Genomic DNA, 23,893 nt, shown 5'->3' on the forward strand with positions numbered 1-23,893 from the left:
CGAACCAAGCTCAAGCCAAGCTTCAAACAAGCTCAAGCTCATAAAAAATAAACCAAGCCAAGCTTGAACACTCATTTCAAAAGTTTGGTTCATTTTAAGCTCGGCTCGGCTTGGCTCGGTTATCTTATCAAACAAGCTTGAACGCCCCAAAGCTCGGCTCGGCTCGGCTCGACTTGTTTACAACCCTATTTAGAGGCTCTTTGAATAAGTCTTGCTAGGTCAAGGATATCGAGTAATAGTCGTTGAATTATGAATCAACAAAAAATGACTTGTGTTTTTGTATGTCTATTTTTTCATTTATTTTATTGTTACTTTGATTCGAGTTTTATGTAAAGGAAAGAAAATTTTAATTTTAAATGAATGAGATTCACTTCTCTCTTCGTGTCATCTTCTACAATCCTATAAGGAGTCCTACTTTAGTTTATTATTAAAAAAGTTTCTCATTCTCTTATAAAATGACATAGACGGTCTTCCAGGATAAAATAATAATTTATTTATATTATTCTCTCTTCTATGGTTTTTTATTTAAATTAGCTCGTTATAATAACTACGGAAATGTAACTGTTACAATTGTGTGACAATTCAATTGTAGTAAATATAAGTTTGTAGTTGCTATAGCATGGAAAAAAAATTAAAATTAAAATTGTTCAGAGGCTCTAAAAAAGATTTAAATGATGTTTTTTAACTTGAAATATGATCGTTATTGGTATTATCCAATAATAAGTTGTAGATATTTTAACGAATTTTGATTTGATATATTTTATGTTTTATGATTTAATTCGAGTTAAAAGTTATGATTTTTTAAAATTTGAGATTTAATATTTATGGATTTATAGTTGTTACGTCGTGTCAGTTTAGGCCAAGAAAGAACGTCTACAAGAGAGCTAATAATAATGAAAATAAAATTTTATAAGGAAGGATAGTTGGGTCATAAAAAAAATTTTTTATAATAAATCAATATAGAGCTAATTTTTTTAAAGAAAGTGGCGTCCTTTTACATGTAGATTTATTACATTAATGATTCTTCTAATATCGATCATTATCAAAAAGGCAAAACGTTCGCCCCCGGACCTCAGTGTCCCCATCGTATCTGACTCATATTCATCATGAGGGAGGTAAATCACAGCATCTGAGTGAGCATGTGATGGGCAGGGTGTAATATGGGGATAGAGAATTTATTCCTCAACTGTCCCGAGGATCGATCCTGCGACCTCATTGTGACAACACCCGTCATATTGACCCGCGGGGTCACTTCTAGTATCGATCATGAATATAAAGGGAGGTGTCCCCTCGGATGGGTCTAGTTGTTAGCGCATGAGGTGTTGTCATAATGAGGTCTGGGGTTTGAATCTCGGTAAAATTGAGGTAAATATTTTCCTTATGTGCTAGTTACTATTCTAAAGGTTAGTAGTTGCCCGTGATTTACCTTCTTCGTATTGATCTTGGAATGGATTGATGGGATGTTGAGAGTGTATTCATCTTTTATTATAATGAATATAAAAGAAGGTATATGCAAAGATATTGATTAATATGTTAGAGATATCGTTTATGCTAGTTTTAAGCTTTTACCCAGATTTACTTTTAGCCCGTGAAGCTCGAGTCTGCTACGGCCACAAGCTATCTCGAGTTATTCAACTCTTATCTCAATCCCTGCTTCCTCCCCCTTTCGCCTTCCTCCTCCGTCCCTATGCATACCAATCACTACTCCTCCTGCCCACTTTTCCCTCCAAGTCCACCAACCTGAGCTCTCCTCTGTGCCCCCCAATCCAATTTTTGCCTCTCTCCATGCCGTCGATTGATATCTGATTGCTCCTGGGTCTCCCAGAAGCCTTATTTGTCTTCCTGTGATGCTTTGGTTTGGAAAGCGGAGCTCCCTGGTTTTGGCAGCGTTCCTCAAGTGCTTGAAGTAGTAGTCGCATCGAATTCTTCATGGCCTCCTCGACGCCTCCCCACTACTCCATCACCGCGGCCAAGCCGCAACACAGCGCCCACCCGACCCCCCATAGCACTCTTCAGAAACATCAGCAAAGTCGCCGTAGGAGCTCCCACAGGATCCAATCCTCCGCTTCCCTCGGTTCTTCTGCCACCAGTAGCAACGCCGTCACCAACGTCGCCGCCGCCACCAGCACCCCTATTGCGTCTACTGCTTCGGTAAGAAGCGGCTCTGGTCCTGGCCCATCGCCCCATAAAAATGGGATCTTGGGGCGGAACCCTGAATTTCTGCATTACTACTCGCAGCCAGAAGCAGGTCTGACCCGTGATTTCCGGCAGAGTCGTACCACGAAAGTCATCTCCAAGAGGAACCTCAGCTCGCCGAAGTCCTCTCATGGTTATCCTCGCACAGGGTCTCCAGCCGCGGCCCGATGCCTCACCCAAATCCTTAGGTCTGGCCCCAGCGACCGTGCCTTAGGCAATATATTGATGGGTTTTGGACCTGATCTCGGCATCCCGGAGGATTACTGTTACATTCTACACGAGCTTGGAAATCAAGATAGGTGCCCCTCAAAGGCTCTTGGGTTCTTTTATTCTTCCATTTCCTCTATGAGAAACCCTACTGAGCAGGGGAAGCTGCTGACTGCCGCTATTGGTGCTCTTGGCAGAATGGGCCGCCCTGATCTTGCAAGGCAGATATTTGATGTCGGTATCACATTGGGGTACGCAAACACAGTTTTTGCACACTCCGCTCTCATCTCAGCATATGCTCGAAGTGGACTTGCAGCTGAAGCAGTGGACATTCTTGAGATGATGAAAACAGCTGGCCTGAAACCCACCACCATATCCTATAACGCCTTGATTGATGCCTGTGGAAAGGGTGGTGTTGATCTCAAACTCACGCTTGGATTCTTCCGTGAGATGCTTCATAGTGGGCTTTACCCTGATAGAAAGACTTTCAACTCCCTTCTTGCTGCCTGTAGCCGTGCTGGCCATTTGGAAGATGCAAGGATGGTGTTTGATGAGATGCTACACTTGGGAATTGGCCAGGATATCTACACATACAACACCTTCATTGATGCCATTTGCAAATGTGGTAATATGGATCTTGCACTACAGGTTATGTTCGATATGCCCATAAACAATGTAGAACCAAATATTGTCACCTATAGTACTTTGATGGATGGTTACTCAAAACTTGAGCAGTTTGATGATGCATTGAGTCTCTATGAAAAAATGAAAGCTTTAAAGATTGGATTAGATAGGATCTGTTACAATACATTGCTTTCAATCTATGCAAAGACTGGAAAGTATGCAGAGATTGCCAAAGTTTGTGAGGAGATGGAAACTACAGGTGTTGACAAAGACATAGTCTCTTATAACTGTTTAATCAATGGGTACGGAAAGCAAGGCAGGTTTGATATTGTTGCTCATTTGGTTCAGGACATGAGAGAACGGGGTGTTACACCCACCATACTCACCTATTCGACTCTGATAGATGTTTATTCAAAAGCTGGAATGTATGGGGATGCAGCAAATGTGTTCTTTGGATTCAAGGAATCAGGGTTGAAGGCAGATGTTGTCTTGTATAGTTCCTTCATTGATATTTTAGCTAAAAATGGATTGGTAGACTGTTCTGTGTGGTTGCTTGATGAGATGATGAGAACGGGAATTGAGCCAAATGTAGTTACTTACAACACTATAATTGATGCCTTTGGTAAGTCTAGAATTGTGCATGAGGGGGATGGTGTTGGAAATGAGTTGGAAGGTGGGGGAGCTGGAAGCCAAATTGTTGGTGCTTTTTGTCATGTAACAAGGGGAATAGGTCCTCCTGCAGTTGAAGAGTCTAGGAGATCCGAGGAGCTGCTATGTATTCTAGGTTTGTTTCAGAAAATGGTCCAGCAGGGAGTCAGGCCGAATGTGGTGACATTCTCTGCCATACTCAATGCATGCAGGCAACCTCTATCTGCCCTATCATGGATCTAATTCTTTATCTTTTACATAAGAAACAGTTTTAGGACCATATTTCATTATTCTATTAGTGATATTTCATTATTCTATTAGTGAATTTGTAGTTCAATCAAACCTTAATTTTGCAAATAGTCTTGAATAGTAAACTTGCAAAGCTAGTGATTGTTTGGCAACTTGGTTTGGAGAGGTAGACAGAAATAGAAACTGGAAAGGGAGAAATTTTGTCAAGTTAAAATTAAGAGAATTTTGAGAGGAGAAAAATATCTTTCATCATCATCATCAATAGACACAGGAAAGAGAGAAATGTTTTCAAGTTAATAGTAAGGGAATTTTGATGGAGAAGAGAAAAATTGTCAAATCATGTTTTTTCTGTAGCTGAAATGTATCTGAAATTGGAAACTGGTAGCTAACAATCTCAATAGTTAAAATTAGAAGTTAACCAGAAAATTTAAATAATTTTGGCTATTAGCCAGAACTGTTGGGCTACTTGTACATTTGCAACATTGGTGGAAACCAACAGGATTTGCTTTTTGATGCAATGGCCAAGTTTATGATATTACTATGTGAGAAATTGGCTTCTATAAACTTTTGTGAAGCTAAATACTGTTAAAATCATAGAATTGTTTCATTATTTTATCAAGCAAATCATCTTTTAGAGGATTTCTATGGTTTTAATCAGCCATTAAATATTTGGTTTAGTTACGAAAACATTCAATTTTGTCCTATTCTTACCATGCAATTGGTTTGCAGCCGTTGTAACTCATTTGAAGATGCATCCTTGTTACTGGATCAGCTGCGATTATTTGATAACTTTACGTATGGTGTTGCACATGGACTTCTCATGGGCTCTAAAGAGGTCTGGGTTCATGCTCAGTCACTTTTTGATGAATTGAGGCAGATGGATCCTGCAACATCCTCTGCCTTCTATAATGCCTTGACTGATATGCTTTGGCATTTTGGGCAGGTAATTTTGACCAGACATATCAACTAGATTTTTATTTCTTATCGCCCTTTTTATTATCCTGGTTCATTTAGAAATTACTAGTAAAGATGATTAAATGACTGGATTCAGTTTTTCTATTTTCCTTGTGAGATTTTGCCTTTTTCTCTATGAAACTCTACTATTTAGATTACTTCTCAATGGCATTATTATCCTGATTGATTTAAACAAAGCACATTGGTGGTTTCATAGGAGCAACGTACATGAGTTGATATGTTTTTAGATTAACTTATATGTTCTTGGTGACTATCAAAATGATGATTTCTAAATTTGTGCTATCTACTTAAAAGTGAAGGGGAGTCTTGGCGCAATGGTAAAGTTGTTGCCATGTGAGCAAAAGGTCACGGGTTCGAATCCTGGAAACAGTCTCTTGCAAAAAACAGGGTAAGACTGCGTACAATGGATCCTTTCTCGGGACCCCGCATTGCAAGAGCTTCGTGCACTGGGCTGCCTTTTTTTTTTTTTACTTAAAAGTATGTCAACTTGTACTTTCTTATGCCAAACAAGTTTCGCTTTGATGTCTCTACACTAAATTGAATCAAATGTCAACATTAGTATATTGTAGGAGCTATAAACCCTGTAAATCTAATATGGAGTCTTCTGGTCTTTCTCTCTGCTTAGATGTATTTAGCTGGAGATAGATCTAAGATAGGGTTGCCCTGGGCTCTAGGCCAACCCTAAGTTTGGCTCTAGGCCAACCCTAAAAAAACTTACATAGGTATTTTATAATCTACAATTTGGCACCAAGGAGAGTTGATCTGTTCTTTCTTTTTCTCTTTGTTCATTTTGTTTTAGTGCTTGGCCCACCCCTTCCACACCAAAAACTCAGCCCACCTCTAATTTCTAGATCTGTCCCTGTATTTACGTAATTCAATTTTTCTTTTTCTTTAATAAAAACTGCTTCCCTCGTGTTTCCAGAGACGAGGAGCGCAGCATGTTGTGACTGAAGGTGTACGACGCCATGTTTGGGAGAACACATGGACTGAAGATAGTTTAGATTTGCACCTCATGTCTGTTGGTGCTGCCCAAGCAATGGTTCATGCATGGCTCCTGACGACACAGGCCATTGTTTTTGAAGGTCGCAAGCTGCCCGAAATTTTAAGGTATTATTCATTTCAATTATGCCAAATGTTTTGCTAGTCTGGTTGTTCCTTGCTCAAGAAATGTGTCATTCATAACATATGAGTGGACCAACTACTACTTTATTTGATCATATGTATAGAGTGAAATGCTCCATCATTACATGTAAGCATGCGCAAATTGTCCAGAAAACTTCAGCCTCTAAATTCTGGTGCTCTCATCATTCAAATTATGCTCTCATGTAACAGCTATAAAGTAATAGGTTTATTGTATTGTTGCTGTTATTACACAAGTTTTGACTAAGTCTGATGCTTTTCTTCATTTGATTGATTAGTTACCTGCACGATCTTAGTTACAGAGGAAAACCTTGTTATATTCTCCTAAGAAGGAAGGTTTATAGTTTTTGTTTTGACAACTTCAAGATTTATCCTCATTAGTAAAAGTATCTTGGGCAAAATGGGTTTTCCTTTACTTCATTGTCTGACAATTGTGTTGGGTATCTTACTGCCGTTCTGGTTTTGTTGCATTTTTTTTTTTGTTTTTAGGAAACAGGCTATCTTGCTCTTCTTTTAATCTCTTTCTTTTTGTTGTTGTTGAAGAAGAAAAATTTAGATAACTAATGTATTAAAAATTTCACATTCATAACCGTACCATAAACTTTTGGTTAATCCCTATTCAGCTAACTCTGCAAGTTTGTCACAGCATTTTGACTGGATGGGGAAAGCACAGCAAGGTACCTGGTGCCAGCACCCTTCGCCATGTCATCAAGGCGCTGCTAAATTCAATCGGTGCCCCTTTCCACCTGGAAAAGTTCAACATTGGGCGCTTCGTGTCTGCAGGTGCTACCTTAGCTGCTTGGTTGAGGGAATCTAGCACATTAAACATACTTCTCCTTCGCGATGAGCGGGCACAATCAGATAGCTCATCAAATGTGCTTCCAAGGCTGCAAGCACTGCAGTTGTAGATTCAGCTTTCTTTTAATTTTTCTTAGTAAGTTCCTTTGGTGATTTGTGATTGTACAAGTTATGCCCAATAAAGTGGAGCCTGTGTTGGGTGTTGATTGTTAGCACTAGCCAAAGTTTGCATTTCTTCAAGAGGATGAAGAATGCTGCAACCTTTTCGTACTGTCTTTCATGTTAAGGGGCTAGATAATTTCTAAATTTGTCTCGGCGGTTGTCTTAGCACCTGACATGGATGGCCGCATGTGTCCGGGTCATGCAATAGGAGCCCAACGTGTGTCCCATTAACTTCCTGGCGTGCTATCGCTGACAGTCTCGGGCCTACGGTGGGGTAACGTCGGACCTTTTTAATTTTTGAGACATCTTAAGATTGGGTCGTAGTTTTAAATAGATAGATTTTTTTAATATATAGTTCTGAAAATCGACCATCTGTTACCAATTTATATTGAAAATTGAATAGTTGTGCTAACTATATTTTGTTTTTTTTTTTAAATCGCAGTATTGTTATCTGTCTCCTGGTTGGAATAATCCCGAGACTCATAAATAGAGCCTCAGCCATGGAGGGAATTAGAGAAGCTTCTAGTAAAAAGGAGTGAATAATAACACCTAAAAAAATTCATCTGGTAGTTTCAATTCACACTTTGTTTATTTTTGTTGGTACAATTATATCCTAGTAAGAGAATCATATCGTAGTAAATATCCTAATGCGTCGAGCATCCATGTTAAATTTGTTTTCTTAAATGAGTTAATCAAGGAAGAACTCTATATAGGTCAATCACTTGGATTTGAAGAGCATCCTGACTATGTAAACTCAAGAAAACATTATATGATTTTAAACAAGTACCTAGAAATTGGTATAAAAGGTTAACCTATTATCTAATGTCTAAAGGATTCAATTAAGGTCCAGTTGATCCAACTTTTTTTTGTGAAATCCCCTTAAGCAAGATATTTTTATAGCCCAAGTATATGTAGATAATATAATTTTTGGATCAACAAATTCAGAATTTATATAAGAATTTATCAACTTAATGAAATAAGAATTTGAAATGAGCTTATTAGGTAAATTAACCTATTTCTTAGGTTTACAAATTAAACAAATAAATGACAACAAAAATACACAAAAGAATTACTTAAAAAATTTGGAATAGAAAATACTAAAGAAATAAAAATACCAATGATAACTAATATAACTTTAGATAGTGTTCCAAATAGAAAATCAGTAGATCTAAAATATTATAAAAGTGTCATAGGTAGTCTATTATACTTAATTTTAAGTTGACCTGATATTTTATTTATAGTTAGTATGTGTGCTAGATACCAAACCTGTGCTAAGGAATTTCATCTAACTAATATAAAAAAAATCTTTAGATATTTAAAAAGCACACCCAATGTAGGAATTTAGTACCCTAGAACACCTAGTTTTGAACTTAAAGGTTATTCTGACTCAAATTATGCCAGCTATAAATTAGATCAAAAAAGTATAATTGGTCAATGCCTACTCCTTTGACCATCACTTGTCAGCTGGTTTAATAGAAAATAATATTGTATTACTTTATCTACTACTAAAGTAGAATATATAACAATGAATGAGTGTATAGCAAAATTGTTGTGGATGATGCACACATTAAAAGAATTTAACTTAGAACATAAAAATGTAAAAAATCTTTATTGATAATATAAATTTAATTAACTTGACCAAAAATCTAGTGCATCATTCAAAAACAAAATATATTAAAATTAAGCATCACTACAACGTCGCTAAAGGAAACATTGAACTCAACTATGTTAACTTTAAGTCAAATCTGACTTATATTTTCACTAAACCATTATGGCAGAATATGAGTTTAGTAATTTATGAAGAAAATTAGTAATGTGCATGATAGAGTTGAACTTGTTCTATTTTCAATATAATTTTTTATGTTTCAATGCATACATTTTATAAAACCTATTTTTGATTAAAGCTATGCTTTTAAACCTAAACTTTTATGAACTTAGCCTAGGCTTCCCCTAGAAAGCATGCACCTATAGTTTTAGTAACTAACATCTCACAAGCACACTATAATTACTTTGCTTGTGTATTCAAAAACTTAGAATGGTGTGAGATGCATAGAGTTTTGCCTAATATTTTAGATGCTTATAATTGTGCATCACCATAAATCTAGGTGAAAATACCATAATATATTATCAAGTTAAGTAATCCTTCTTAGTGAATAACTAGCTTGATAAATGTACTTAACTTGACTAATCAAGTGAAAACTATTATCTTTTAGTAGTTAGTTAGTAACTAAAGGTTAGACATTTAAGGACTAATTTTTAGATGATTAGTTTAAAAATTAAGTTTTCAAAAATACCTTGCATGCTTCATCAGGTTAAAGGGGAGGAATTGCTTTAAAACTATTTTGAAAAATTACTTTAAAAATATTCTGAAAAATACTTTAAAAATTACTTTAAAAAAATGTTTTGAAAGATACTTTGAACATTACTTTGAAACTTTCTTTTAAAAAAAAAATGTTTTGAAAAAATACTTTAAAAATATTCTGAAAAATACTTTGAACATTACTTTAAAAGTTATTTTTAAAAAATACTTTAAAAATTATTTTTAAAAAATACTTTAAAAATTATTTTAAAAAATACTTTAAAAATTACTTGAAAACTTTAAGAGTATTCTCTTAAACTTATTGAAAACCATTTGAAAAAATACCTTGGAAAATTCTCCCTCACACCTAACTTGTAACTTATCTATAAGTTTGTGATTATTATCTGTTATGCTTTTAATGAATGACAAAGAGGGAGGATAGTAGGGGTAAAACTTAGAAAATGTTAAGAATCCAAAGATTAAGAGAATGAACATCATTACTATTAATTTTTCTCTTAATTATGCTATTATTGTTTTACATATTTTTTCTAACTTTAACCCAAGTTGTCATTACATCAAAAAGGGGGAGATTGTTAGTACAGTTGGCACTAATAGTTGAACTTTAGTTTTGTTGAATGATAAATGGTTAAAGTAAGATTTTGTGTGATCTGATATTTTTACCGAATGTATAGGAATTGACGGATCTAGATGACCTGATATCAGGCTGAAGCTCAATTAGGTTTGAGAACCTGATAACTGACACGAAGTCCAGATAGATCAAGGGATGACTTGACAGTTGGCTGAAGTCCAGTTATCAGGTCCTCAAATCTAACTGGGCTTCAGCTTTGTGCCAGGTTCTCTAAACCCATTAATTCCTTATATACTCGGTAAAAGTATCAGATCACACAGAATCAAACTTTAACTATTTGTCATTCATTAAAACTTAAGTTCAACTATTAGTGTCAACTGTACTAACATTAACAACCATCAATAGGCGTTTGAACAAGGTAATCCTCGCCCGTGATTTACCTCCTCCGTGTTGGCTTTGGGACAGGTTGGCGGGGGCACTGGGGGCGAACGTATTCACCTTTTGTAATAATTAAACAAGGTAACCTTGTAAAAATCGCCGATAAGTATGATGTGAACATACTTGACTTGATTTCCGCAAAGATGGATGCACTAACAAAAAGGTTTGATACATTTAACCTAAATTATGTGAACCTTACTAATGCATCTTGTGAAATATGTGGCGATGCAAGGCATGTGACAAATAAATGTCAACTTGGTGCTATCACAACACAACTAGCTCAAACCGAACAAGCGGACGCTGTCAATAACTTCAACCTGAGGAAAAACAAGCTTTAGTTAGGGGCATACAATCCTAATTGGAGGAACCATCCCAACTTCTTATACCGAAATAATGCAGATCAAGGAAGGTAGAGAAATTTCAGGCAAGCAACGGATGCTCAAATAACATCCCAGCTAACTAGAATGGAGAAGATGAAAGTTTCATGGCCATGTAATCCCAGATGAGTGAGGACTTTAAGCAACTGAAAGGTACAGTTGACAATTTTGACAGTGATACTAAAGTGCTTGAAACTAACTTGTGCAAGTCGCTAGCTCTTCACAAATTTGTATGCATTCGGATATATCATATATAATAGGGATATTAGACAAATATTTATGTAATGCTATAATAAATATGACTTTTCGTAGTGTCAATTATCCTATTCGCAACGTGCATCTACACACTGCACAACTGCAAGCTATTAAAAGTCATAAGACATCGACAGTGTGCATCACGCACTGTAGTTAAGAGCATTCGCAACGCGTAGTGCGCACTGTGGTTAAGAGCATTCACAGCGCACGATTCACGTTGTGGATAAGGGCATTCACAACTCATGGTGCATGCTGCGGTAAAAGCATTTGCAATCCACACCATGCCCCGTAATTTCATATAATTATCAACATCATATAATTATCATTAATTTTTATTTAAAATATATGATTCAAATTTAAAATTTAGACATCATAACAATTTATTCATCACTTAAAATAGAAATAAAAATAATTTAAAATACAATTAAAATGACAATACATAATTTTTATTTATCTAATATAAATTTGAGTCAATTTTACAAATGAAACACTAATAATAAATTTTTTACATCCAAAGCTATTGCAATATTAGAAATAATAGAAAAGAAATCTACTCTTTAAAAACTTATTGATACATGATAAGTATCTGCGCAATTCGACCCCCAAGTTGATACACTATCTGGACACCTTGCGTTGACTAAATTCCTACTGCCTTATCACATACAACATTGCATTTGGGGGCATGCATCAAATGCATCGGCTTTGACCATCATTTATCTTCACTATAAAATGCTTAGTCCAACCTAAGAAGTTCAGCATAAAACCATATACGTGGAAAAATGGTAGAAATATACCTTGATATTAGATGAGGTTTCAATTTTCACCGATGCTACAAAAGAATATGGTTGGAGCAATACTTAATACTGTTGGTGCAGCCGGATAGGTAAATTACCTACACAAATAAAATAGATCTTTCTTAATTTTTCAACTCTAATTAGTAGAGTAACTATACTAAATTAAATTAACAACTAAAACGAAGAGGCAAATTAATTACTTGGTTACAACGTAGGTAATTGTTAATCCAAGACAAATAAAAACACTAAAAAGTCTTCTTCGTTGAAGGCAGAGAAGCTTTTTACATTCGTTAAATGCTCATAAAATTACTAGGAAATGAATACAATAGTTGATAATTATTTTCTAGGTCCAGGGATCTTTTATAACCCCTGAAAAATTTTATCCGCAGCTTAAAGGTGCCTCAAAGGTGATCCAAGGAGCCTTCCATCATATAAGTTTTATTCGTTACGGATAAAACTCTATCCGTGACTAACGACTATCGGAAGGCACCTTCAAAGGCTGGAAGGCACCTTTGTACTATTCATCGAAGGCGCCTTCCAACCATGGAAGGTGCCTTCCATAGGGCAACTCAGCTCAAAGCTGATCTCTTCGCGTAGTTCTTCGCGTAGGTAATTCTCCGGTCAACCGGAGTTGAGCTTACCTAAACCCAACTCCGACCTTCTCCTCGAGCAGACTTCCTTCTTGACTTTTCGTCCCTCAAACGCCGCGCACGTCCTTCTTGTCTACCTGTGTACTCTTCCACAGCATCTCGTCTTTCGGATGCACCGAGCCTGTTGATTTCCTTCCCGTGACATCCTTCTCGCTAACTGCATCTTCCGCTCAACTTCTTGTGTTCCTAATCTCCTGCACACTTAAACACAAGGATCAAATATAACAGGACCTAACTGAACTTAGTTGACCACATCAAAACTATCCCGTGATACTAACAAATACCACAACAACACAAACAATGAGACTATGCTATAATCAAAGTTGAGCATAGTTGCTAAGGGTAACATGCTTATAGGAAATACCAACTATAACACTAAAAAGGAACCAAGCACCTGAGTTACAATTACTTGAAGTAATTTTCTTGTTGGGTTTTATTGATCTTGAAACTTTATAACCACTACCAAGAGATTTTTGGATGGAGACTTTTACATTATTAAACAAATCTGCCTCAATGTTTTATTGAATGTGCTATTCACAATGGCCAGCTCTTCATGATCCAGAACCCCTGAAAACAAGAAATAAAATCAGATTTGCTTACTGAATTCATTCAAATATCAATAACATTTGGAATAAGATGGCCATACCTTCACTTGTAAAAAGGCACTATCCCAAGATAAACTTTTGTGTAAATTATATTGGCCAGATTTTGTTTGGTTTTCTCAGGAGACTCTGAAAGTTTGAGCACTTGTTCAACTTGTTTGCTTAATTTTTCTAGACGATCATCTTTATCAGCACCCTCAATTACTGACTTGAAATTGTTGTTTGCTGAAGGATTGTGAGAAAAACCTAGAAAACTACAATTAAATACACAACATGATTGATAATAACATCATGATCACAAGTTAGCAATAGTGGTTAGCTCTAGATTGTTCAAACTATTCATGAAGCACAATGAGTCATAGTAAAGAGTGACAGAATTATGTGGATGAGGATGACAGTGTAATTATAAAGAACAAGTTTCACATGGCCACATTGGAAAATGTTACTGGTTGTGTGATGTTCATCAAAATCATTTCGGAAGTAGGCAGTGTGATGTTCATCAAAAAATTTTGCAAGAAATCTGGAGGCTAGCAAACTTACAATCATTGTAGAAAATATGCCCACAGTCCATCTTAGTGATTGCATATGTAGGAATGGTATCAAAACAAACATTATAGGTGATTGGATTTGCTATAGTGGAAAAGCCATTGTTCTCCACAACATTGACTCCCACTTTCAAAAACAATCGGTTCTTCCCCTTTTGATCGAGCAGTTCAAAGATCCTCTCAACTTCCCAGATGTAATGAATAAGAAGGGTCCTTGTATGTTGTTCTTTAAGCACCAACAGCGCGATCCCTAAACAATAGTCATGGAAAAAAAAAAAAAAATCAAATATACTCCACACTGATCTAGGTGGCTGTGAGCAAAATAAGTTTACCTGATCTACTAGGAGGGACTCTTTTGTGATAACCAGCATGACAAGAAGAGGAGAAAATTGAACAAAAAAATGGTTAACAAGTAAAATTCCCATGCCAAAAGATCAAAATTTCTATTTTCAGAAAAAAAGTGTTTCTTTCTCTCAAGACAACAAGGAGGCTCCGACAACGACCAGTGGTAGCCCCCCTCCCCGCTGCACGCGGCATTTTTCATTTTTGCTCGAAAACGCACAAAGCAGGCATCGCCGCCATCAATTGCGAGTTGTGATAAAGCTTCCTCTATTACTTGTGTCCGGCTGTGTCTTTACTGTTTCTCCGGAGTCATCGCGCGTAGTAGCCGTCAGTTTGCCTAGTCGTGGCCGTTGCCACATGTTGGTCCCGTGCGTGGTAGCTTCGGCAGAGATGGATTCGGCAAAGATGGATTCGAGAGAGGGCTTCGGCGAACATGGATTCGGTGGAAATAGGACCCAGTTTGGGGTTTGGCTAATCCTGAGATCCGTCCCGCCAGAGCAAAAAAGAATCCGCCTAGTTTTTTTCAACTTGTCCGACTCCGCTCCACGAACCTTCTCAACTTTAAAAAAAGAAAAATACAATTCAACAATAAATAATAATTATTATTATTATTATATATATATATATACATGGGGTATATTCGGGACGAATGTATTGAAACTCATAACTGACCCCGAATTCACTTCTAAATCCGGTCAACGGATTTAGATCCGACCCATAACGTCAATGTCATCCCCAGTGGAGAAGTTCATGGAGAGGGGTTTGTCAGAAAGGGCTTGGGCATTAACGTAGAGAGAGCTTAGGGTTTGTGAGAGGTTCACCGAGGGTCATGGCATTCGGGGAGATAGTTTGTCACGCCCCAGAGGAGTCCCTGTCCGAAGAAATTTCGGCAACACCTCCCTTGTACGGGTGACAATCTGAAGCATTTCTACAGGCATAATATACATCAGCCACAAGCGGCTGGAATATACACACAACTACGCAGTTATATATATATCATCAGCCTACACGGCTGAAACAAAACCAATACAGCGGATAAACATAAAATACAAGCCCATACAAAACCAAATAAAACACTGCTAGCCGGCTAGGCTTACACCACACAACCAAAACAACACTCCGAACACAAAACCGGAACACAAAGCTAAGTACACAAATACATATACCAAAAATAATAATAAACAAAGGCAGAGACAGGTCTTCTGATGTGACATGGGGACCGACAGCCAGAATACTCCAAGCGTCTCCATAAATAACCTAGTACCTGAAAAAGATAGTGTCCACGAGGTGAGTTCAACAACTCAGCAGATACCTAGTTGACATGTATAGTAAACTATAACAAATAATAATAACTATGGAGTACAGTCTCCTGAACAAAAGAAGGTAAATGCATAATAGAAAAGGCTGAAGAGTACTGTACTCACCAGGGCCACCTATCAGAATAATCAGATCGTCAGACCGGAAGTGTCATAAATCCTGTATGCATGTCAAACATATGCATCAATCCAAATGCAGCATATAAGCACAAGCAATAAATGCATAAATGTGTATGATGCCAATGATGCGCCCTGGTCACCCCGGCAGTCATCTCACACAATGGTGAGACCGAGTGGGTAGGGCTATGACAAGTGCACTCTACCATCACCATACCTGATGAGTGACTGATCGGAGTACTCCTGTCCTCGACCCCAAATCATAAATGGGGAGCTCAATGCTCTCATCTCCCGAGACGATGACGGGAGGTATCTCTGCCGGCTACCACGGAGTCACCCGACCAACGGAGCCAAACAGAGTCCACCGTCTGCCGGCTACCACGCTAAACCAATGGAGCCAAATAGAGCGGAACTGTCTGCCGGCTACCACGCTGAGTCCTCAGACCAACAAAGCCAAACAGCAGAACCGCCACACACCTGTCTGATATACCACTAACCCATGAGTGGTGGTGTGTGCAGTACATGTAACTGGCGATGTGCTCAACCATAGTGGAGCCGACAAACGCGCAGCATGCAATCATGATGCATGACACTAAGCATAGCAATAAACTGATCAGCATAACCATATCCATATATATAACATGAGTATCGTAGTATCGATGGTCAAATACGAAGAACTAAAGTACACAGGTCAGATAGGATATCAAAAACCTAAGTCCTGAACAAAACAAGCATGGTATGTCACTACCTCACTGAGCATATATATAATCATATGGATACTAGCATAAAATGCATAACAGGTGAGCAAACAAGCATGTAACAAGTATCCGGTAGTGACGTACCGAAATAAGGATAAACATAATTATTACTAAAGGCTATAACCTACTAGACATATCAAAAAAATAAGTCAAGGTACCCGCCTCAAATAGCAGGTCCAATCCAGTCAAATCCAACGTCTCGTCTCGAATCAAAGTCCTGTATCAATTAATGTGTATATTTTATTTACCTAAATTCAAATAAGTAGCTAAATAAAATCTCTAACACTGAATTAGGGCAAAAACCCTAGTCAACACATAAATATAAACCTAATTCACACTCGATAACTAATTACAACCTCCAATTCAAACCTACACATAATTATGTAATTAGATCATACCTAAATCAATCCATTATCCACTACAACACGTAGCCAAATTCCTACAACATACCTCAAACTCACAGCCATAAACAAGGTGGAACGCTGGAAATCCACCTCACTGCCCTAAAGCTTCTATCGACAACCACCTAAGGAACAATAAAACATCCATTCCTCTTAGAATCAGTCCAAACAACTGAATTACAACAAGAAAACTTCTGATACCCGAACCTTACCTCAATTTGAATGTATCACTGTTGATCCAAAGTCGAAGATGTTGGCTGCCGGAACAAGCTAGAGGTCCTGCTGGAAACAAGAAACAACACCACAGCCTGAAATCAAACAATCGGGTGCTCCACCAATCCAAATCCTTCGGGCACAATCTCACCTTGTTGGCTCGGGTCTAGGGCACGGCTCAAGAACAAGGAGTCGGCGGTGATCAACAGGGCAGCGCACGAGGACGGGCTGTAGTGGCCGCGGGATGGTCGTGCCTGGACACAGGCTAGGGGCAGAGATGGGAGAATGCCAGACGATGCTAAGGCAGAGGTAAAGGACTCTGCTCGGCGATCGAAGGAAAGGCTCGGGAGGGCGGCAGGAGTTGGCGTCGACTATAGCGATCGGGGCGACGCGAGAAGGCGGCGGCGCGTCCTGATCTCAACAGCCGAGACAGATCTAGGTCTCAAGGCGGCGACCGTCGCTAAGGCAGAAGATAGGAGTCCGGGTCTACGTTGGCAGAGGAGAGGGAGGAACCGGCGGTTTGCGGCGCCGGTTAGGGCTCGCGTGAGGGAAAGAGAAGAAGCTGGGCACGCGCAGGATTGTGGGGGGAAAGGGAAACGGCGTGTAGGGAGAAAGTAAAAGAAAATAGAAAAATAAATAAATAAATTCAACTTTTCCTCAAATGGGGTAGCCTAAACAGGTTTTCCCCGGGCCCCATTTTTATCCCCGTAAACTCGTCCATACGGACTCCGAAAAATTTCAGAAAAATTCCGGAAAATTCCCTTATCATTATTCGTCATTTTTCGATATTTTACATTCTCCCCCACTAATAAAAATTTGGTCCCCAAATTTCGTTATCTACCATCAGCAAGTACTAACAACAGATAGAAAGTATTAAATGCTGAACGGTAAATTAATCCATATACCTCAAATGAAAAGATGGGGATATCGAGCTCAGATCGTATCCTCGAACTCCCAAGAAGCCTCCTCGTCCGTATGGTACTACCATCCGACTTTAACAAGCCGGATAGTCTTGTTCCACAACTGACTCTCCTTTCAGTCTAAAATCCGTACGGGAATCTCCTCATAAATGACGTCAGGCTGTACTGAAACTGAGATATCTGTCAGCACATGTGTCGGGTCGGGTACATATCTCCTCAGCATAGATACGTGGAATACATCGTGCACTCCTGCCAAGGACGGTGGTAGTGCCAACTGGTAAGCTACCGCTCCAATCCTTTCCGAGATCTAGAGGTCCAATGTATCGTGGAGCTAGCTTACCTCTGAAGCCAAATCTCTTCACCCCTTTCGTGGGTGAAACTCGCAGAAATACATGGTCGCAAATAGAGAACTCTAAGAGTCTCCGACTCCGGTTAGCATAACTCTTCTGGCAGTCCTGTGCCTCTAACACTCTCCGTTTAATAGCACGGACCAACTCTGCCTCACGCTGAGCTCTATGAAGTCCCAATAACTGGGCCTCCCCAACCTCATCCCAGAGGGTGGGTGTCTGACAAGGCCTACCATACAACGCTTCAAACGATGCCATCTTGATAGCCAAATGCAAACCATTGTTGTTGGCGAACTCTCTACCAATGGCAAATGGTCCTCCCAACTGCCTCCAAAATTCAATACCCAAGACCTCAGCAAGTCCTCTAGAGTCTGTATGATCCGCTTTGACTGTCCATCTGTCTGAGGATGGAAAGCTGTACTGAAACAGAGCTACGTGCCCAAAGCCTGCTGCAGACTCTGTCAAAAACGAGACGTGAATCGGGGGTCTCTATCCGAAATAATAGTCAATGGGACATCACGTGATCTGATGATCTCCCGGCAAAATAGATCTACCAATCGATCCAGGAAATCAGTCTTCCGAATCGCTAACGAGTGCGCGGATCGGGTTAATCGATCAACGATTACCCAAATCGCGTCATGGCCTCGTCGTGTCCTCGGCAAACTCACCACAAAGTCCATAGTAATGTGTTCTCATTTCCACTCAGGAATAGGAATCTGCTGAAGTAATCTGGCAGGTCTCTGGTGCTTAGCATTCACCTGTTGACAGACAAGACATCTAGCTACGAAATCCATGATGTCTTTCTTCATGTCGCTCCACCAATAAGAAACACCTCAAATCTTGGTACATACGGGTACCGCCTGGGTGGACAGCAATTCATGAGCGATGAGCCTCCGGAAGTAACTCCTATAAGACCGGATGAAACTGAAGTACGCATAATCTGCCTTGGAAGTGTATAACACCCTCCTCGTCTCGTGTGAACTCGGTCTGCTGCCCGGAAGCTATCTGGCTGCAAATAAATTGCAAATACTGATCAGCAACCTAGGGCTCTCGGATCCTCTTCCTGATCGACGACTGAGCAACCATGGTAACAAGAATACCCTGCTCTGTCTGTCCTTATCCCTCAAGGCCCAACTCGGAGAAACCTTGAATCAAGTCTGTGACCACAACTCGGTGGCAAGCTAAAGTCCCTCTGGACTTCCTGCTAAGTGCATCGGCAACCACATTAGCTCTCCCTGGGTGATAGCTAATGGTACAATTAAAATCCTTCAGAAATTCCATCCATCTCTTCTGTCGGAGATTAGGTTCCTTCTAAGTAAAACAGAAATTTAAGACTCTTTTGGTTAGTGAGAATCTCAAATGTAACGTCATAAAAATAATGTCGCCAAATCTTTATGGCAAAAATAATGGCGACTAGCTTCAAATCATGTACAGGGTAGTTCTTCTCGTGCTCCTTCAACCGACGAGAAGCATAGGAGACTACTCTATCGTGCTGCATCAGAACAGCGCTCAAATCCTGAATAGATGCGTCGGTGTAGAGGACATATCTGTCCTCTCCAGAAGGTAAAACCAAAACTGAAGCTAACACTAATCTCCGCTTCAGCTCCTGGAAGCTGGTCTCGTAGTCCTCGGACCACATGAACTTCATGCCTTTCCTGGTCAGGCATGTCAGTGACATAGCTGGTCAGGCGTGTCAGTGACATAGCTATCCGAGAGAAACCCTCAACGTATCTCCGGAAATATCGAGCCAAACAAAGGAAGTTGCAAGCCTCCTCTATAGACTTCGTCTACTTCCAACGGTAACAACCTCTATCTCCTGTGAAACCACGGTATACTCCTACTGGTGACCGTGTGTCTCATACATCTCACAGAAGACAACCAAAATACGCACTACTGATCTTCATATATAGATGTTCTCGTCGAAACATCTCTAGAACTATGCAAAGTGGTGTGCGTGACTCACCTCGGATCCGTAATAAATCACAACATCGTCAACAAAGACAATGGAAACCGATCCAAACATCCTAGATATACCAAAATCATCGCGTCCCTAAAAACATCTAAGGCTTCCCAAGCCCTAACGGTAAAATCAAGACACGTAATGTCCGTATCACAAACATTCCTAACCATAAGATCCTCAACAATAAATAGATCTGATCACCAACGATATAAATCACCAAAGAATAGATCCTCTAGTGTGAGAGCAACGCTCCATCACACAAAATACCACATATGTGGGAGCAACGCTCCACCACAAGAAATCCTCCATATGTGGGAGCAACGCTCCACCACAAATAATCCGAAATATGAATCTACAATAAATATGGGAGCAATGCTCCTCTACAAGAAATCCGAAATACGTGGGAGCAACGCTCCACCACAACAAACAATAATATGTGGGAGCTACGCTCCACCACAAACGATCCATAACATGTGTGGGAGCAACGCTCCACCACAACCAATACATAATTGCCCAAGACACCTAACTATCCAGCTAGAGATTGCACGAGATCTCTCTACCACAGATCACTGTGGGTAGCCTAGGGTATAACAACCCAGTACGTAAATCAAATCCATAGTCAACTCTATCATCATCCTAGTGAGTCGATCACCCACTAATAGGAAAATTAGTTAACAGGGTAATACCACAAATGTCATAATGTAGACATTCAACATTCTACATTCAACATAGGTAGAATCATCATGATTCTACCAACCATACATCTGACACACGTGCACACACAACATATGTATGATCGACATAATCCTCCAATTAGTACACACCAAATATACTCACATCATAAGTATAAATCACCGTGATACCTCCTACAATGTATACCGAACTCGTGTGCATATATCAACATGGATATAATCAACAATACACCTCCAATAATACTCACAACACATACCTAATTAGTATACTCACTTAATACTTCCAATAAACTCTAATAGACACAAGTGTACCTATAAATCAAATATAATCCACAAGATACCTCGAATCTTACACCGAACACATATGTTCACATCACAACTCAGACTAAATCGACAAAATACCTCCAATAAAACAATCAGACCACTAGGGTATAATTTACTAGAAACCCACAACAATCATAGCTGGAAAAGTATACACCCACTACATACAATTAGACCGTCCATCATAACACTCCTACAACACATAATAATTATATATGCACCACATAGATATGCAGAATTAGCATATTTAATCCAATCAACCCGATATTCCATATGTTACTTTCTATGTTATCCAACTAGGTACATCCAGTCTAAAATAAAAGTCCACATGGAGTAGGATACATCGATCCTCTATAGACCGACCAAACCGATAACGGTATATGACTAATTCAGCCTTTTCCACGTCAGTACGAGTCATGTACTCAGATGTGCTCTAGATACCTATCTAAGCACAAACAATCTAAAGATTCGAACCTCTAAGAATAGAATATGACAACCCTCTACTGATTCGGACCAATATAACTAAATCAGTCATCTACTAACTAATCAAGAATACCTTAATCCTTCACATGCAACTAAGGTATATCAATCTATGACTACCCAAGTCAACAAACGTAAATCAATATTTACTGATGAAATTAACTAAGATAACATGGTATACTACTGGCTAGGTCAACATAGATAGGTAGATACTATCCACTACACAGCTAATAATAGCAGAGGCAGGTATGTGCCTCCATCTCCTACAAGTAGTACTAGAAGCTAAAAACTACTGGTGTATGGTATGAAAAATCATCGAAGACTATAATCCTTGATCTCTATTAAGGTCTACCACAATCAGGGTTTACCTAACACATGCAATAGGTGCTACAACAACCAGACAGGTACTAAATAAAAGACGATAATACATGTCATGACTATAATAGTCAACAGTGCATATACTAACCAAAAAGGTAGAATAACATATACCAACATACCTCCTATAGCTTGGAGATGCCCTGATTCTGCCAGATCCCAAAACTCGAAAAGTCACATCGAGAAGACCAAAACACGAAATCCGAAACACGAGAAATAAGACTCGTAAACCGAGCTCTGATACCAAATAAATTGGTATCAGATAAATCTAGAAAAATCTAAAACACATAGCAAGTATCGTATACCTGCTCTGATACCACTAAATTGTCACGCCCCAGAGTAGTCCCTGTCCGAAGAAATTTCGACAACACCTCCCCTGTACGGGTGACAATCTGAAGCATTTCTACAGGCATAATATACATCAGCCACAGACGGTTGGAATATACACACAACCACGCAGTTATATATATATCATCAGCCTATACGGCGGAAACAAAACCAATACAGCGGATAAACATAAAATACAAGCCCATACAAAACCAAATAAAACACTGCTAGCCGGCTAGGCTTATACCACACAACCAAAACAACACTCCGAACACAAAACCGGAACACAAAGCTAAGTACACAAATACATATACCAAAAATAATAATAAACAAAGGCAGAGACAGGTCTTCTGATGTGACGTGGGGATCGGCAGCCAGAATACTCCAAGCGTCTCCATAAATAACCTAGTACCTGAAAAAGATAGTGTCCACGGGGTGAGTTCAACAACTCAGCAGATACCTAGTTGACATGTATAGTAAACTATAACAAATAGTAATAACTATGGAGTACAGTCTCCTGAACAAAAGAAGGTAAATGCATAATAGAAAAGGCTGAAGAGTACTGTACTCACCAGGGCCACCTATCAGAATAATCAGATCGTCAGACCGGAAGTGTCATAAATCCTGTATGCATGTCAAACATATGCATCCATCCAAATGCAGCATATAAGTGCAGCAAACACAAGCAGTAAATGCATAAATGTGTATGATGCCAATGATGCGTCCTGGTCACCCCTGACGCCAGTTAGTCATCACACACACAATGGTGAGACCGAGTGGGTAGGGCTATGACAACCGTGCACTCTACCATCACCATACCTGATGAGTGACTAAGTGGACGGGATGCTGTCGGAGTACTCCTGTCCTCTGACCCCAAATCATAAATGGGGGAGCTCAATGCTCTCATCTCCCGGTACACGATGACGGGGAGGTATCTTTGCCGGCTACCACGCTGAGTCACCTGACCAACGGAGCCAAACAGAGTCCACCGTCTGCCGGCTACCACGCTGCTACACTAAATGCCAGCGGAGCCAAACAGAGCGGAACTATCTGCCGGCTACCACGTTGAGTCCTCAAACCAACAGAGCCAAACAGCAGAACCGCCACACACCTGTCTGATATACCACTAACCCATGAGTGGTAGTGTGTGCAGTACATGTAACTAGCGATGTGCTCAACCATAGTGGAGCCGACAAACGCGCAGCATGCAATCATGATGCATGACACTTAGCATAGCAATAAACTGATCAGCATAACCATATCCATATATATAACATGAGTATCGTAGTATCGATGGTCAAATACGAAGAACTAAAGTATACAGGTCAGATAGGATATCAAAAACCTAAGTTCTGAACAAAACAAGCATGGTATGTCACTACCTCACTGAGCATATATATAATCATATGGATACTAGCATAAAATGCATAACAGGTGAGCAAACAAGCATGTAACGAGTATCCGGTAGTGACGTACCGAAATAAGGATAAACATAATTATTACTAAAGGCTATAACCTACTAGACATATCAAAAATATAAGTCAAGGTACTCGCCTCAAATAGCAGGTCCAATCCAGTCAAATCCAACGTCTCGTCTCGAATCAAAGTCCTGTATCAATCAATGTGTATATTTTATTTAGCTAAATTCAAATAAGTAGCTAAATAAAATCTCTAACACTGAATTATGGCAAAAACCCTAGTTAACACATAAATATAAACCTAATTCACACTCGACAACTAATTACAACCTCCAATTCAAACCTACACATAATCATG

General features: G+C 39.1%; 1 protein-coding gene and 1 long non-coding RNA gene across 6 annotated transcripts; one reads left to right on the top strand and one right to left on the bottom strand.

Annotated features, from left to right (window-relative positions):
• The first annotated feature begins 1,339 nt into the window (after window positions 1-1,339).
• On the top strand, window positions 1,340-7,049 carry LOC122025565 (pentatricopeptide repeat-containing protein At2g31400, chloroplastic-like). The gene is made up of 4 exons (XM_042584397.1): window positions 1,340-3,887; window positions 4,654-4,867; window positions 5,822-6,006; window positions 6,686-7,049. The coding sequence occupies exons 1-4, from the start codon at window positions 1,930-1,932 to the stop codon at window positions 6,945-6,947; spliced, it is 2,619 nt and encodes an 872-aa protein (XP_042440331.1). The 5' UTR covers window positions 1,340-1,929; the 3' UTR covers window positions 6,948-7,049.
• Window positions 7,050-11,475: 4,426 nt separating this feature from the next.
• LOC122004411 lies at window positions 11,476-14,418 on the bottom strand. 5 transcript variants are annotated; one of them, XR_006118228.1, is made up of 5 exons: window positions 13,881-14,418; window positions 13,544-13,798; window positions 13,048-13,249; window positions 12,893-12,968; window positions 11,476-11,849 (listed from the first exon to the last, which is right to left on the bottom strand). It is a non-coding gene; the product is annotated as an uncharacterized LOC122004411 (long non-coding RNA). The 5 variants fall into 5 exon arrangements; XR_006118226.1 differs by lacking the exon at window positions 11,476-11,849 and adding an exon at window positions 11,875-12,602; XR_006118229.1 differs by lacking the exon at window positions 11,476-11,849 and adding an exon at window positions 12,540-12,595.
• Window positions 14,419-23,893: the final 9,475 nt, after the last annotated feature.

Source organism: Zingiber officinale, chromosome 1A (genome assembly GCF_018446385.1).
Source record: "Zingiber officinale cultivar Zhangliang chromosome 1A, Zo_v1.1, whole genome shotgun sequence".
Classification (NCBI taxonomy): Eukaryota; Viridiplantae; Streptophyta; class Magnoliopsida; order Zingiberales; family Zingiberaceae; genus Zingiber; species Zingiber officinale.

Coding starts and splice junctions, on each gene's coding strand:
- LOC122025565 (XM_042584397.1), top strand. CDS start 1,930: ATGGCCTCCTCGACGCCTCCCCACTACTCCATCACCGCGGCCAAGCCG. Junction 3,888..4,653: donor GCCATACTCAATGCATGCAG/GCAACCTCTATC, acceptor ATTGGTTTGCAG/CCGTTGTAACTCATTTGAAG. Junction 6,007..6,685: donor AAGCTGCCCGAAATTTTAAG/GTATTATTCATT, acceptor AGTTTGTCACAG/CATTTTGACTGGATGGGGAA.